Here is an 18277-nt window from a genome sequence, read left to right on the forward strand (position 1 = left end):
CTCAAAAATAAACAAATGACCTCTTACTTTAACACATTTTAGTCATGTGTAGCTGAATATTCAAGTACTTTTTTTCAATGTGGGTGCATGTAATTAAACGTCCCAGTTAATCCTTCACCTGCGACAGCAAAAAGGGAGGAGAAATGCTGTGCAGGGCCACATATAAAAGTTGACCTCTTCTCTATTGCATGCACTGTTTCAGAGTGGAATTCAGCTTCAGGCAGAGAAATGGGGAAAGGGTTCTTTATCAGTAAAGGTGTTGGGGTAGTCTGCATTATTCTTGGAGCTGGGGCTGTGGCCACTATTATAGCTTTGAGTGTTGTTTATTCCCAGGAAAAGGCAAAAAATGATGATCATGTGTCCCCAACAAATGGAGCAACGACTCCAACCACATCCAAGCCGCCTACCACGACAACTACCCCCTCCAACAACCCTTGGGACAAGTATCGACTGCCCAAAAGCCTGGTACCAGAAATCTACAACATCACACTGTGGCCTCGGCTTACTCCAGATCCAAAGACTGGGCTCTATATTTTTACAGGTAACGTCTTTATTTATCAAACTTTCACAAGACTGCTCCTGTGCAACAGGTTGCATTTTTAGACTAGGCAACATCTATCTCATCATCCAAAAACTATTCAGTGCTGTGATTAAATTTGGCCACAGAGAATATATAGTTGAGCGCAATTTTCAAAAAAGTGATATTTATTTGGGACAATAATGTCTTTTATCAGGCCGTGAATGGTATTTAAAGTATTCAAAATAAATTTCAATGTTTTTATTTTTGATAATTAGGTTGACCTAAATGTCCAAAATTGTTCATATTCTTGATATGCCCATATCTAAATTTCCAATTTTAGAGTTGATTAGAATTTTTGAGAGTACAGCTAGTCAAGAAGCACAATTCAGAAATGTGCTCCAAATTTGTTTCCTCTTATAGTAGGGGTAGGGAATTGTGGTCCCTCGAGATCCATATCCTGCCTGTTTTAGATTTCTCTCTCCTCCAACATACCTGATTCAATTGATCTTGATCGTTTCAGGCTTCTCCAGAGCTTGCTGATGAACTAATCGTTTGAATCAGGTGTGTTGAAGTAGAGAGAAATCTAAAGCAGGCAGGATACGGCTCTCAAGGAACCGGAGTTGCCTACCCCCCCCCCCCCCCCCCCCCCGTCCTATAGATAAGCTTCAAAATACCAAGATGATGAAAAGGGCAAACGTTTTTCTTTCATCCCTTTAAACATAACTTCCTCAAGTGATATGCCATATGATGTCATCAATCAATACAAACATGCTTCAATTCAAAATTTGCTCAGAGTATGAGTAATTGTCACCCTAAATATATATTTAAGATAAGATAAGATGTCCTTTATTTGTCCCACACTGGGGAAATTTACAGTCTACAGCAGCAAGATTGTGGGTAGAAGGAAGAAAAACAAAGTGTTTGCATTCACAAAATAAATGTTACAGTTTCAGTGTACACCGTTCAATTGAGTGCAATATAAATATAGATATAGATAAGGAGGCTGTGCTATTTACAATTGTTTTTCACATCATTTGATTTTTTATTCAGCAGCCTGACAGCAGTCGGTAGGAACGAGCGGCGGTATCTCTCCTTCTTGCAGCGCGGGTGTAACAGTCTCTGGCTGAAGGAGCTACCTAGTGCTGTCAGGGCGGGCTGGAGGGGGTGGGAGGGACTGTCCATCATAGATTTTAGCTTAGCTAGCATTTACAGTAGATTTGAAATTTGTTGTGCCTATTCTTTGTTTATAAAAATGTGAATGTGTTGGATTCACAAAAGCATTGGCTGCTTGAAGTACTTACTGTATTACTGCCATATTGCGACACATATAACTTCTGGATAATAGCTTCTGGTTTAGAAAAAGACACAATTTGACACATTATCCATCTGCCTGCCCGTCCATCCATCCATTCGTCCGTCCATCAATCCATCCATCCCTCTGTCCGTCCATCCGTCCATCCATTCTCTCCCGCTTATCCAGGGTTGGGTTGCAGGGGAAGCTGCTTTAACAGGGAAGCCCAACCTTCCATCTCCTTAGCTACTTCTCCCAACTCTTCAGAGGGTATCCCAAGGTGTTCCCTGGACAGCCAGGAGACATGGCCTTGTCGTCCTCAGGGCCTCCTGCCAATGGGAAATACCCAGATCAAGTCGCCAGGGAGGTATCCAAGAGGCATACTAACCTGATGCCCAGGCCACCTCATCTGACTCCTCTCAATGCAGCGGCTTCACTCTGAGACCAAGCTTCTCATCCTATCTCTAACCGGATACCCTGAGGAGGAAACTCATTTCGACCGCTTGTATCCAGGATCTCGATCTTTCAAACACAACCCTCAGCTCGCGACAAGAAGTGAGGGTAGGAAAGTAGATCACCCGGTAAATTGAGAGCACCACCTTCTGGCTCAACTCCATCTTCACCACGACAGAGTGATACAGAGTATGCATAAAGAGGGGACCCACGTTGCCTTTTCGGTTTTGTCCCACTCCATGCCTGGCTACAGAAGGTCGCCGCCCCTGTGACCCACGTCCAGGCAAGGGAAAACGTGATCCTATTATAATGCTCATCATAAGGCTCCTGTGAGCCGTGCTTTGTCTGGTCCCTCACCTTGGACCTGTTTGCTATGGATGACCCTGTCAGGTGCATGAACCCTCAGACAACTTAGCGCCTAGGATCATTGGGACACTTGTACCCCTTCACTAGGTAAGGTGACAGCTCACGGAAGGGTGACACATTTGTATGTTATCGCAGTTATTTAACATTGTTTTGTTGGATGTATCATGATCATTTAACCACTTTTTCATCATATTATGCTCAATGTAATTCTAGGTGATTCCAGTGTAGAGTTTAAGTGTGCTGAGGAGACAAATCTGATTCTCATCCACTCCAATAAGCTGAACTACACCAAATATGAGAATAACCACATGGCAATGCTCATTCCGCTGGATAGTGGATCCAAAGCTCCCTCAATAGTATCCTCCTGGCTCCAGAATGAAACTCAGTACCTAGTCTTAACGCTGGACAGTAAGCTGATGAAGGACCACCGGTACAGGCTTCACACCATGTTCACTGGAGAACTGGCTGATGACCTTGGAGGCTTCTATAGAAGTGAATACACGGGAGATGCAGGGAAAAAGTATGTGCACTTGTTTCTATTTATGTTTGTCAAATATAGTGAAAAAAGAAATGCATGACCCTTTGTGAAGCATTCACGTGTGCAAGATAACAATATGCTGATATGTTTCCTTATCTATATGACTCTTTATTGTGCTTGGCTCGTTTGATCTTGTAAAACAATCCCTCAACTGTCAAGCAGCATGTGAGCATGAAATGTGGACATAGTCTCCTCATTAGTTCTTCTCAATCCAATGTGCTGGGAATAAATAACCCGGCTCAGTCCCTTTTGAACTTAGGGATGGGCTCGCTATTTCACCCACTTTGGTTTACTTTTAACCCAGAAATTTTAAGAGTGTCGCAGGAGTTTTCCAGAATATTGTATTTCATGCTGTGATTGTTTTTGTTATTTTTCAGGATTGTGGCAACAACTCAGATGCAGCCAACAGATGCAAGGAAAGCCTTCCCTTGTTTCGATGAGCCGGCTATGAAAGCAGTTTTCCACATCACTCTGATTCATGACCACGGAACTGTGGCACTCTCGAATGGCGAAGAAAAAGGTTAAGACACAGGGCAGTGATCATTCATCACGATTATTGTTACGTTTTGGTTTATTGTTATTTTTAAGATCTTATTTTTTAAATAATCCATCATATTGTTTTCTGCAGAAACACGCAATGTTTACATCGCTGGTCAGTCTCTACTGCTGACAGATTTTGAACCAACTGAGAAAATGTCCACCTATCTTTTGGCGTTTATTGTCAGTGACTTTGACTATATCAACAGCACGATTGATAACGTCATGGTAATGTATTTAATTCAGCAATACCAACAATTGTTTTACTCTTCACATGTTTAATGTTGATCTTACTAAAGTATAATGTTCTAAATGATTTTTTGCTAGTATGTAACAACAGTGAGTGTCCATCATGAACAAAACACAAACCCAATTCCAATGAAGTTGGGATGTGATGTTAAACATAAACAAACGGAATACAATGATTTACAAATCACGTTTAATTGAATACACAACAAAGACATGATAGTTAATGTTCAAACTGATGAACTTGAATGTGTTTACAAAATAATCAGGAACTTAGAATTTTATGGCTGCAAGACATTCCAAAAAAGTTGGGATAGGTGGTAAAAAAAGATAGAGAACCAACATTGAGTGCCCGTGACCTTTGATCCCTCAGGCGGCACTACATCAAAAGCAAGCACGTCAAGCAGTGGCCCCCAACCTTTTTTATGTCACGGACCAGTTGAGACAAGTACTGTATTTTCTGCACTATAAGGCACACCTTCAATGAATGGCCTATTTTAAAACTGTTTTCATATATAGGGCGCACCGCGTCATAAGGCGCACAGAATAAAAACTACAATAGTGGCTGCGGTTGCATTATGCACCCACTAGATGAAGCTATACTAAAGGGAATACAATACAATACAGCTTTATTTATATGGAGCCTTCACAACCGCTGCAGCTGTAACAATGAGAATTGGTTACAAACACAGATGTGAAAAATATAAATACAAATGGCATAACAAAACATTAAATGAAAGACAAAAGTGATGAAGACAAACCACAAAGGGCTAAATGTTCTTAGAAGTCTTGCTTGTCTCCTTCCTTTGTTTAGTCAGTAGTTAACTATGCTTGTTGTATTATCTTCGTTTCATAATGGCTACGCAGAGCTCACAAAGTTGTTGTCTGTTTGAGTGTCTGTTGGTGAATGCACATGTCAATTAGTGTCAGGCTTTTACAATTGGTTCCTGCTAATGATCACCACTAGATGCCATAGGAACACTAACAGGGAAACAACTCAATGGAGAATAGAAAGAGAGTTACAGTCTCTTCATATTAGGCATCAAATTATAGGGCGCTTTTGAGAAAATGCTCTTAGATGCGCCTTATAGTGTGGAAAATACGGTACAAGCTGTTTGCGGACCGGCAACCATTGTTTTTCATCGCTTTTAAATTGCCAATTTTAAAGCAATGATACTGACAACAAAGATTGAAGAATATTACTATAAGAATAATAGAGTAATTAAACAATTTATGAACAGATTTTTTCATTAATTTCAAATAGCGTTCTTCTGTTGTGCAACAAATGTAGAACAAAATAAAATAACACCGTGAACTACTCAGAAATGGACGAATCAGGAATAAAATTACACCTTCTAATGTAAACATAATAATTTTTAAGTTATGTTGCTACATATGGCACTAGCATCATTGCTACTTGCAAATGTAACAGATCAAAAGATGACACGACTGATTGCTCTTTACATCCGGTGGCTGTCGCTTAGTTATTAGTGACTAAACTGCAAAGAATTACGTGGGCAGGCTGTGCAAACTCTGCTTGCTTTTTCATGCTTTACACTTGATCACGTCGGTGCTACTTGTTCAAATGATTCCACAGGTTTCTTGTATTTGTCTTGTTTTTTGACACACAGACCGTGCACAACTGCTTCGTCCTCCTTAAAAGAAATGTATGGTCAGTATTGACTGTCATCCATCTTTTGGAATACAAACTTCCAAAGAAAACATAAAACTCCTGCACAGAGCAGATGTAAAATGAGTGGTAATGGCGTCTCATGTGACATGCACACTTCCGCTGCTAAAATTGTAGTTGAATTTTGAATTGCACAATCACCAGGGTTTCACTTTAAAAAAAAAAGGCAGACTGTTTTTCAAAATTCCTGCTAGGAGCATTGAGGCTAGCACAGGGCTGGCCGCGGTTCCTGATCCGCATGTAACTTGGTCTGGTTTCTCGCGGCTCTTACAGCCCTTGTCACTTTCCACACTAAACTTAGCTGGGTTGGCTGCTAGCATGACAGAGATATACGAACGCAAAACATTAGTTTTGTGTAAAGTCTTACACAAATATATCATCAAGCTTTGAGTGTTAGCATCGAAAAACAATTGTAGACTTCACTTCTATGAGATCCATTTCATTTGTGCGTTAGCTTCTGTTCTATGTTTTGTGGATGTAGATCCGGATCTTTGCCCGCAAATCTGCTATTGAGGCTGGCCAAGGAGCGTATGCTCTTAACATAACTGGACCAATCCTGAAGTTTTTTGAGAAGTATTACAATTCCACGTACCCACTGCCTAAATCAGGTATGTCAAATGCACTGCTTCTGCTTTAAAGCGAAGAGAGTTAAACAACCTGTAAATGCATTTTCTTCTTGGGGCTGATGATGTTATGTTAATACTTTATATTTATACAGAGCTAAGGTCGATTGGTGACAACTTCAACAAATTTGTAATCAGAATGATCTTCAAAACAAAGGAAGCCATTAACTGAACAAGAAGTCAGCGTTTCTGTGATTTCACCAACATGGCCAGCGGTTTCTCTTGCAAACGTCAACATTTGCTGTATTCTGCCTTAATACAGATCAGATAGCACTGCCCGACTTTAATGCTGGAGCCATGGAGAACTGGGGACTAATCACCTACAGGGAGACAGCGCTCCTCTACGATGAAGCCTTCTCCTCCAACGGCAACAAGGAGAGGATTGCTACCATTATCAGTCATGAATTGGCTCATATGGTTGGTTTATATAATGGTTAACATCACACTCTTTTTGAGAAAGGCCTAAAAGTGTACATTTTAAACCAGCGTGGTGGATGCAAATATATGACCAGTTGGCCGATTCAAAATAAAAGAAGAACAATCTGTAATGATGAGAAAATTGAATGTACAGTACACCCCTTGTATGACGATGCTACTTTCGCATAAGGATAGCGATGCACTCCAAGCAGATAGGGATTCAGTTTCTTGGTGGGTACTTCACATGAACCGGATCCAAAGGAGTACACCCCCTGTTATCAAACCAAGTTATGACAACTCCAGTTCAGACAGGTTTTTTTTTTCAGCAAGGATTAAGATCTGGCCAGTAACTTGGAATATTTGCCTTTAAAATGTCTTCAAATTATTTTGTTGTATGTTCAGGATAATTATTCATCTGCACTGTGTGCGTCATTCTTTTTTTATCTTTAGTGGTTTGGGAATCTGGTCACCCTGAGATGGTGGAATGACTTGTGGCTGAATGAAGGTTTTGCCTCATATGTTGAGTATCTTGGAGCACATGACGCTGAACCTGAGTGGAATGTGGTGAGCTTTGCTTTCCAACCCACAGCCTCCGGAATCACTCTCACGTTAGATGATGATGATTTTGATCAAGCACTGTGGCAGTTGGTTACAAGTAGTAATATTTCTTTTAACAGAAAGATCTTATTGTGCTGAATGATGTGCACCGGGTGTTTGCCATTGACGCTTTGGCCTCCTCTCACCCTTTGTCGTCGAAAGAAGAAGATATCCAGAAACCGGCACAAATCAGTGAGCTGTTTGATGCCATTTCATACAGCAAGGTAACATCCTCCACACCCGTCTTTCACACCCGCCGTACCTCTGAACTTTTTACATCTCTCAAACTGGAACAAAATAGCACGTTTCTATGAAGTAATCGCCAGATTAGCAATTTGACCTTGACATTTTTCCTTTATTTTAAGGGAGCATCTGTCCTGAGGATGTTGTCAGATTTTCTCTCTGAAGGTGTCTTCACAATGGGCCTCAGGGTAAGGATTGTTTGCACCGATATGAAGAATACTCCCGAAATGCTCGAATTTTTTTTTAAACTCTGACAGTTTGCATACTCATGACCTGGAAAAATGCTGTATAATAATAACAGTTGGGCTACCACAAAGGTTTCTTTCTTTTGCTCGTCAACTAATCACCGATAATGGTCGCGTTCTGAAAGATGAGGAGGAATGTATTTTTGGGCACTCGAACGTAGTATATTATTATGTGTGTTTTATCGTTATGTCGTTGTGGCAAACAAATCATGTTCTGTTACTTTGAATGCTGCTGTTCGCGAGTGTGGGAACGAGAGCGAGAGCCAGAGAGAGTGAGGAGTGTGTGCACTGTTTGTGTTTTGGCTACGGCCATACAGTAGCTCTCTATAGGTTGTTAATAAACATAAAACAAAACGTAAAAAAACCAAAACAAACCTATGTCGACTACTAAATTAATTGTTGATGTTGTCGTGACTAGCTGACAAATTTTGGCAATTCATTAAACTATTTGAAAGTCTCTGTTAAATAGGAAACAATATACCGGTATATACAGTGATCCCTCGCTATTTCCCAGTTCGTTTATCGCGGCTTTAGTGCATCGCGGATTTTTTCAAACACATTCATAATTTTTTTTTAAATTAATATACATGGAGTACAGTACTGTATATGTTGCTCTATGTGACTCACTGTTGTTTTGCAGCTTCTCGCGGACCGTTCGCGGACTTTTTGCGCACTTAAAAAAATTCCATGTTTATTGGTCGCTACTTTGTGGATTTTCGTTTATCGCGGGTGGTTTTGGTCCCCATTAACCGCGATAAATGAGAGATTACTGTATATAATATGCAGAGGTGCAGGATTCGATTCGGGCTCTGGACTTCCTGTGTGGATTTTGCATGTTCTCCCCATGTCTGTGTGGGATTTCTCTGGGTACTCCAGTTTTCTCCCACATTCCATAAACATGTGTGGCAGGCAAATAGAACACTCTGAATTGTACCTGCAGGTAAGTGTGAGTGTGAGCGCGGATGGTTGTTCGTCTTTGTGTGCCCTGCGATTGGCTGGTGACCAGTTCAGGGTGTCCCCCGCCTACTGCCCGAAGTCAGCTGGGATAGGCTCCAGCATGCCCGCAACTATCGTGAAAAGCGGTTCGGACAATGGATGGATGGATAATATACTGTAATATAACATAATTGTTGATTTGAAACTTGTTAAAAGTTAAAGAGGGTGAATCTGCACTTTTCCAAAAATTAAAATTCAAACTGGGGCGGTATTTTTTTGGATATCAAATTAGATGCACAAGATGAGGTCAAAGATGGCAGATTTTTTTTTTCACAGAGTGTACGGATTGTGTGTAAATTGCTAATTTATATTTGGGGGTGTTAGTAAAACCTCACTCCTCAGAGCCTTTAAAAGACGCTGTTGGCCACTCAGTTAGTGGGCTGAGCTTTTAGTTCAGCAGTCTGTGTTCTCCACTTACAACCGGTTACACTGAGGTGGCACAGGGTTGCAGCCCGAGTAGGGGTGGCTTGGACGGCGCAGTATTGCCAACGTTCTATTATGCTCTACTCTTCAGTCATCATAACCTTTTCAAATATGACCAAAAGTGATTTTTGGGAAATGTTTAAACTTGCTCTTTTAAAAAGTAGGTTTCTGAACTTAGCCAACATGTCACTCCACACAACTATATAAAGGGAAACAATGCTAAGCTTGTAAGGAAAAAAAAAAAACATTTACAGGATTTATCCACTTTTACCCAATTTTTTTTTTTTTTGTCCATGTCTCCTTAGACGTACCTGGCTGAATTTGCATATGGAAATGCGGTTTATACAGACCTGTGGAAACATCTGCAAATGGCAAGTATTTTTTTATGTATCAAATATATGAAAAAAAAATACCCTGGAACTTCAAATTGTGGCTACCTCTCAACTAGGCGCTGTGTCCAAATTAACGACTGTGTGTGTTGTCTACATTAAGACTCTCACCATATGAGCGCCTCCTTTTTTCCCCTTGAGCAAAGCCAGCTGTGTAATAACCTTTACTACAACGACATTCCATCTAATTTCTTGGCTTGGTTCATGTGGGGACAGTTGTTTTGCTGAGTTCATGCACCATGGGTGTGTTTCCTAATCTTTACTAAGCCAAGGCATGTATTTTACATTCCAAATATCACATGGTGCACCCCACTCCCAAAAAATAAAAAATAAAATAAAAACAGTCTCAAAAAGTATATACTGTATATTTATACCACATATTGATTGTTCTGCAGATTAGTTGTACCTTCTGCCATGTAGCGGAAGAATATTTGCAGGACGGTAACTTGCGAATCAATAAAACAAAGAAGAAACCAATTTCTGTCTCTGCAGGCTGTTGACAATGTTGGCTCCGGCGATCTTCCTGAAACGGTCCATAATATCATGAACACATGGGTGCTGCAAATGGGCTTTCCCGTGGTTACAATCAACACAACGACTGGAGTTATAAGCCAGAAACATTTCCTCCTGGATCCGGACTCCGAAGTTACTGCTCCATCCCCTTTTAAGTATGAACTGTGATCAATTATAATTGTTTTTAGAATTTCTCCATCCAAATGCAAGCATATCATTGTCATTCTTTTTTTTTTTTTAATCCAAGTGAATCACGATGATTTGCTCTTGATCAACAAATAATAGTTATGTGGAAATTGTGCAGTCAAAATTGACCAAATAACACAACTATATTTCAGAAATCAAAATCACTTAAGAGCCATTCCCCATTGGTGTCATTAACTAAAAAGAAAGACGGAAAAGATTTTGGCAGGTAGGTTCAACAAAATTGTATAATTAATTTAGTTAATTAATTTAATCTTTTGCAGTTATGAATGGATTATACCCATCAATTGGATGAAGACTGGAGACACCCAAATTCGACGATGGCTATCGGGCAAAACAGGTAATTTGTATGAGCATTTTAAAACGTAAATTTCGAAACACCCACGGCAAAAGTGATTTTCGTCTGTCAGCTGAACCGTCATGAACCTGAAGTAAATCATAATTGTGACGCACGTTGGCGCGTTAAGTTATCCGTAGCGAGCTTGCCGCTTTTATGGTGCTGAGGGCCAGCATCCAGGATTGGAAGCCCCAGCAGGAACCCTGGGCTCTCTTCCTCAAGGGGCACAATGTACAGTTACTTGTTGAGTACCTTTGGGGAGTCCTGTGGTGGTAGAAACCAGTTTTGTTGAATGGACAATATGTGCGGCATGTGCTGTTTAGGGTCGTCTTGGCAATCTTTCTCTAACCTGGAGGTGGCTAACTGCAGCTGTCTTTGGTGGTGATAGGTGTGTCTCTTTGCATGATTGATAGTAAAGGTATTTTGCGATGTTTGATGAGTAACTGGCGGCCCTGTGGTCAACTGGTTAGCGCGTCGGCCTCACAGTGCAGAGGTGCAGGCTTCGATTCCGGCTCTGGCCTTCCTGTGTGGGGTTTGCATGTTCTCCCCGTGCCTGCGTGGGTTTTCTCCTGGTTCTCGGGTTTCTTCCCTACGTTTCCAAAAACATGCGTGGCAGGTTGATGGAACCCTCAAAATTGTCCCTTGGTGTGAGTGTGAGCACGAATGGTTGTTTGTCTGTGTGCCCTGCGATTAGCTGGCGCCAGTTCAGGGTGTACCCCGTCTACTGCCCGAAGACAGCCGGGATAAGCTCCAGCACGCCTCGCGACCCTTGTGAGGATAAGTGGATGAGAAAATTGATGGATGGATGGATGGATGGATGGATGATGAATAACTGTAGTCTGATTACTTGACTCGTCAAAGTAACACGTTAAATTAGTCGTTACTGGAAATTGTGCATGATATTCAGAGGGCATTACTGTCAAAATACTAGCATATGCTGTACCTGCATGAGATCCACAAATAGTAACATCTCAAATGTGTTCAGTTGTAGCCGGGAAATGTATTTTTACCTTCAGTATCAAGTTACGGTCTTTCGACAGCCCCACTGCCAATCCCTCGATCAGCCTTGCACATTTACTGTCGTGACGAACCTATGTTGCATTTTCCCTCTCTAGATACAGTCGAGTCCATGAAGTTAACGGGGTCCAACTGGCTCCTGGCCAATCTCAATGTGGTGGGTTACTACAGAGTTAACTATGACCAAGGTAACTGGGACAGGCTGCTGGAGGTTCTGAGCACCGCTCACGCCGTAAGAGATTTTGTGACACCATCACACTTTCTCTCCATCTTTTGACTGGTTTACGTCTTAAGGTTTAAGACTTTTGTTGTGTTTTCTCAAGAACATACCAGTGATCAACAGGGCTCAGTTAGTGGATGACGCCTTCAACTTGGCAAGGTACACATCATTCATAAACATTGACATCATCTGCTCGTAAATTCAATATTGATACAACAATGATTGATCATGAAATGATGATGATTAAACAAATAGTCCATTTGAGTTAGTGCTCGTAATAATTGAGATGTTTGGGGGGAAAGCCACTTATTGTGTGTAAAGCGGGAAACTCTGGCCCGAATTCACTGAAGGATTGCCACGCGGGGGTTTTGCGTGCTGCTAACTGGTAAAAACTGAGCAAAAGGCTTCACGAACTGCGATGCCAAGCAGAATGTGACTCGGTGCGCATGCGGTATTTGCAAGAATTTAAATGAGGTCATATGCATATATTTGGTGGAGAAATTGCCCACCTCCATGCTAATGAGCCTCATTGACAAGCAACGTTGAATTCACGAACACCAGCGTTAATAGCCTCACATAGTTTGTGTGAAGCGATAGAAAAGCTGGTGTAAAATAGGCGCTCCCCTGTAGAAGGAAGCACGGAGCAGGCGTCTTTTGGCCAGGCAGAGCCACCGCCCCCTACATGCAAATCACGCACTGTGCATGGGGCCCCATTCGGTGCAAGGGGACGCATCGTGACCTGCGACATCGCTCAGACATGTATATGGCATGTCATCCTGAATAATGTACATCCCTCCCTGTCAACAAAATAATGGACCCATAATTCACCCTTTCATGCACCTTTCATGTGAACTGACAACATCATAAGCTGTCCACTGTAGTAACCGCTGCCCCTCAAAGAGTTCAAGCTTGTGTGGGGCAACAATTTCATCAAGAGCGCCTCCTCCTCGATCTGATCGTTTTGGCTTTCTCTTGTCTGCCTTGTGTGGCAAACAGGGTGAAACCAGGTGCAAAGTGCACTCAGCGGCCAAACTTTGTGGGCATGTTTGTGCCAGTTTAATTTCAGCACAATATCTTTTATGAATAAGAAACTGTGGGTACAAATGAAGTGCAATTCAAGGTGCCATCAGCGGCCGCAGGTCATTTCTTGTGGATTCAGGCCTCACTCTTTAAGACTACTAACTAACTAACTAACTAACTAACTAACTACCACACATTTATACATGCGTGCATACTGTACATTCATACAGAACACACATACATGGATTTTCACCAAAGATCATGACAATGCAATCCGTGTTTACACAAAGATTAACTTCCTGTGTTACACAGCTAATGACTTACTAGTAAAGTAGACAGTTCATACCATTCGATGGATAAAACAGTTTAACAACCACAGAGCAGCTCATCATGTACACAACTGATCTGATCATGTATTAAATATAATCCATGTAAAAAACAAAACAAAACAACGGTATCATGTTGTACTCATCTTCACAACTTGCTTCACCCCAAAAGGGCAAAGCTCATCCCCACGGTGCTGGCTCTTAAGACCACCAAGTATCTGGCTAAAGAAACGGAATATATGCCCTGGGAGTCGGCCCTGAACAACCTGGACTTCTTCTACATCATGTTTGATCGTAGCGAGGTGTACGGTCCCATGCAGGTGGGGGTTCTTCCTTTCGCCAAAATATACAAGAAATGCACTACATTGATTCAAATTCGGAAGGGACACCTCTTAATCACCCAATCAGTGATGAGTTGCCTCTGAATAAACATGTTGGAAGTGAGATTTATGGGGAAAATTTGGTGAAGGCTTCAAGGCAGGGCCCAAGAAGGCATGGATGGCGCTTGATGATGAAGGCCTTGACTGGCCCACGCACAGACACACGCAACTTCTGGATGAAACAGAGCAGAGATTGTGATATGGCACCAGTGATCGCTGATTTAAGATAAGATAAGATAAGATAAGAAAGCCTTTATTAGTCTCGCAATGGAGAAATTCCCAATTCACAGCAGCAAAGTTATGAAAGGAAGAAGTAGAACAACAAAATTTCACCTACAGTGGTACCTCTAATTAGGAACGTCTCTTCATGCGAAGTTTTCAAGTTATGAAACGTCTCAACAGGAAAATATTGCTTCGTTACAAAAAAATGTCACGATGCGAAAGTTAAAAATACAGCATGGCCGAAAACTCGCAGCTCCGAGTTTCCTGAACGCAACATACTTGTAGCCGTACATCTTCCTGGCATCCCATTGGCCAGCAATGGCCATACGTGTACATGCGTATAGATCAGTGGTTCTTAACCTTGTCAGAGGTACAGAACCCAACCAGTTCCTATGCACATTCACTGAACCCTTCATTAGCGAAAAATAAAAATGTTTTTTTTTAAAATACAAATTCAAGACATAAGAAATTCTTTGTTTTTTATGTTATGCACAACTCTCATTTATTGCGCAATAATTAAATACTAGTCGTAATATAATTTGATGCATTTTTATGCTTTAGGAAACATTGATGACAATGAATTTTTTTTTTGGGGGGGAGGGCTTGTAAAACGCGTCGCTACTGACAACATTTTCTACTGAAGGAATTTCTTCCAGAACCTATTAATTTCGCAAGTGCCACTGTACTGTAATGTTCTCCTTCAGAACAACTGATTTAAGCACCTTCTTGTTTGTTTTAGGATTATTTGAGGAAGCAGGTCATCCCACTCTTCAACCATTATAAGAAAATTACAGACAACTGGACCAAAGTACCAAAAGGACACATGGACCAGTGAGTAAAATTTAAAGCAAACATTTGTTTGTGCCCCTGGGGCCCAATGATTGAATCTGTCACACTGCATTTGGCGAGACTCATGAATCTCGAAGTAAATCGGCACCTTTATTCTTTAAAACTCCAGTAAGGTATTGCCGGCCACGCCAGTGCACATGTTCATCCAACTTCCTGTTTTCAATCGCAGCGACTGTTGTTATCCATGCACACGTGCCCAGCATGCATGACTGATCTTTTGACCAAGGCAGATGTTGTACCTCCAACACAGCCCATGTTGATAACTTTGGTTTGGCATTCAGGTACAATCAGGTGAATGCCATCAGTGTGGCTTGCAGGACAGGCCATCAGGAATGCCAAAATCTGACTCAGGCCTGGTTCAAGCAATGGATGGACGAGAAAAGGAACCCGTAAGTGAACAGTAAAATGTGTCCATTTTGTATTCTCTTTGTGGTTTGTTTCTGAATGACTCAAACGCTATCCATTTCCAGAATACACCCCAACCTCCGTTCCACTGCATACTGCAATGCCATCGCAGCAGGGGGCGCTAAAGAGTGGGAGTTTGCTTGGTCTGAATTTCAAAACGCCACCGTTGCTAGTGAAGCGGAAAAACTCCGCGCTGCATTGGCCTGCACAAAGCAGCCTTGGCTGCTCAATAGGTACGATCAGCCGACATCGCTCAGTCGTTGTGCGTTGTAGCATACGTTTACTTAAATGACAAAAATGAATTTGGGGGGCGGGGGGGTTCTCAGGTACCTGGAATATACACTGAATTCCAAGTTGATCCGAAAGCAGGATGCCACCTCCACCATTGTCTACATTGCCAACAATGTGATCGGTCAGTCCTTGGCTTGGGACTTCATCAGGGCACATTGGTCATACATTTTCACCCAGTGAGTATAATGTAATCCTTTTTCATTCCTCCTTTTGACAAATGAAGCCTGCCCATCATCATCATCAGTGTGACAGTTTAAGAGTGCTGAAAATGACTTCACACCCAAAGAGTAAAAGATTGTCATAATTGCAGCTCCTTCAGTATATGGTAGGTCAGGAAACTTATTTCCATAACGCTTGACCAAAAGAGCCGGAAATAATGAAATGTTCTCACAAACTTCCGACTCATGTGACATAACAAAACTGAATGGCAGTTTCACAGACACAAGGTCATTGTGACAGTTGTAATTCAAACTCTGTTGTGCTGACTGTTGCGCTCAAGCCAAGTGTGGGAGGTTCAAGTTAACAATCAATCCATTGCTTAAAACACAACAAGCTGAAAATGCAATGTGAACTTTTGAACTCTTGATTCAAGGGTTCAGTTTGTATTCATAACACAAGTCCTATGTAAAAAGGGCCTTGAACATAGTTGGACTAATTGATTTTGAAAAACGACTTCCTTATATCAATGTCTTTAGTTTATATTGTATGACATGAATTTATTTGCTGTTTGGTTCAATGAGGTGTACAGGGTCCACAATTTTTGATCAGTCCGACCGGGATCGGGGTGGGGTGTGTCACATAGGACCACGGACTTCCGAACTATATTTGTGACAAAAATGCTATTTTTACATAAAGAGAAAATGTGCATACGTACAAACTATGTGCTCTTCATATCGTTCAATTTTGATACTACGTTTTTCAATGTATGAATAAAAGACCAACTATCCCAAATCAGCAACAAACAAACTAACTGCATCCTATGATTTATATATATATTTTTTACCAGTGCAAAGGGCTCTCTCACCTAAAAGTGACCATTCAAGGACTGCATAAAACCGCTGCGAAAGACACCAACATTGAGTGCAAGAACTTGTTTTCACAAAAATACGCATACTAAAATACAGTATTTCCAATTATTGACAAACTGTTTTTCCTGTAGGTCATTCCAAATCCGCAAACAAATTAGTACGCTTACTCATTTAATTAAGGGCAGTGTAAGACACAGGGTAGGCAAACTAAGACCTGTCTGCCATCTAGTTTTAATTGGTTTTATAACCACTTAAAATGACTGTCGACTCCTGCATATTCGCAGTTCAGTACCTGCAGATTTGCATATTCGCAGATTTGATCAATTATTTTCTTTTTCTCCCCAATATACAGTATTCCATATTTTGTGTGTGTGTGTGTGTATACATATATATATATATACTGTATATATACTGTATATATACAGTATATATATATATATATATATATATATTTTTTTTTTTTTACCAACTTCCAACCACATCTCAGTAACATTCGCAGAACCCCGTTCTTCATGGAAATTGTGAATATTTATTTGTGTTTTCTGAAGAATTCTCTGGGTATGAAAAATACAATAATTTCCCCGCCCATCTTTGTTTTTTTCATAAACTTTTTTTTTTTCTCCAAGGGGCCACTCAGAGTGTGGGCGCCAGTTCCCCACCCCTCAGTTAGAGTGTGTTACAAGTATGATTCCCGCTGTTAAAATGGAGAACTTAAAAAAAAAAGATTATCAATGATTGAAAGTCCCGAATGGTGTTTTAACAATTTATTTTAGGGTTGTACTAAAAAAAATAGTACAAGAAAAGACAACATTTATGTACATGTTTATTTAATTGTGAGTTAACATTTTACAAAATCACTTTTTTTAATATGACTTCATTTTTAAGTGTACTTTTTTTTAAAATCAACCCTCCCTCCCCCACCCCTTAAATAATATTAACTACATTCCTGACAACACACCGATTTCCTTGTACTGTTACTATTACTGCTCGATTGATAGCCAATGTAAAGGTATAACAATATCATGTTAAGTTCTTGTCTTTCTTCACTTGCAGGTATGGCGGTGGATCTTTTTCCTTTTCCAACCTCATCAATGGAGTCACCAAACGGTTTTCCAGTGATTTTGAACTTAAACAGGTGAAATTTTCTACATTATCTAACAGCTTGTAGCAGTCATTTTACCAGTTGTCAGTCACCATTCCGTCCTGTAGACGTTTAGCCACAACCTGATATCTCTCCTCAACCCTGTCATAATAATGATGAAGGAGTTCTGTTCGTGTCACACACATATTCATATGTTCACGACTTACAAATATTTGAATGGCACCGTCACTAATTCATCTCTTTCGGTGGCAAACAAGCAGTCCTGTGAATTATTGTTATTTTGCCCAAGATAATTTCAAATGCATGATCATCTTTTCGAATAATAATGCATCCTTTCTTTGCCATTGCAGCTAAAGCAATTCAAAGCAAATAATGCGGAGGTTGGTTTTGGCTCTGGGACCCTGGCTGTGGATCAGTCCATCGAGAGAACCATCGCCAACATGAAGTGGATAGCAGACAACAAGAATAGTGTCCAAAGTTGGTTCGAAGCTGAAGCTAAACTGTTATGATGCCTTCACTTGCCACCGAATTAAAAAAAAAGTCTCTTGTTTAACAAATTCATTTTTTTTATGTTGATCCTTTCTGCTTGACAGAGTAAGCATATTTTTTTGTATTTTTCCCCTTGAAAATATAATCTTAAAAATGAAAGATTTGTTTTGACTTTTTTGCCAGTCAAAAGGAAGATTCCTCTGGCAAATGAATCAACAGATGTTTCGACATTTTCGTTCGAAAGGACAACTTTTGCGAAACATGCATTTTTGTTTTTTCAGAATTGCATTATTCTATTAC

General features: G+C 40.7%; 1 protein-coding gene across 1 annotated transcript; it reads left to right on the top strand.

Annotated features, from left to right (window-relative positions):
- The first annotated feature begins 213 nt into the window (after positions 1-213).
- anpepb.1 (alanyl (membrane) aminopeptidase b, tandem duplicate 1) lies at positions 214-18200 on the top strand. Its single transcript, XM_086109494.1, has 21 exons — positions 214-541; positions 2844-3150; positions 3546-3688; positions 3797-3933; positions 6123-6249; positions 6527-6681; positions 7132-7245; positions 7359-7502; positions 7644-7709; positions 9491-9556; positions 10067-10242; positions 10555-10631; positions 11744-11877; positions 11969-12024; positions 13384-13531; positions 14553-14644; positions 14944-15051; positions 15133-15300; positions 15394-15534; positions 17440-17521; positions 17839-18200. Exons 1-21 carry the CDS (start codon positions 229-231, stop codon positions 17995-17997), a joined length of 2913 nt encoding a protein of 970 aa, XP_085965620.1. The 5' UTR covers positions 214-228; the 3' UTR covers positions 17998-18200.
- The last annotated feature ends 77 nt before the right edge of the window (positions 18201-18277 follow it).

This window comes from Hippocampus guttulatus, chromosome 4 (assembly GCF_054856545.1).
Source record: "Hippocampus guttulatus isolate MCC_2025c chromosome 4, RoL_Hgut_1.0, whole genome shotgun sequence".
Classification (NCBI taxonomy): domain Eukaryota; kingdom Metazoa; phylum Chordata; class Actinopteri; order Syngnathiformes; family Syngnathidae; genus Hippocampus; species Hippocampus guttulatus.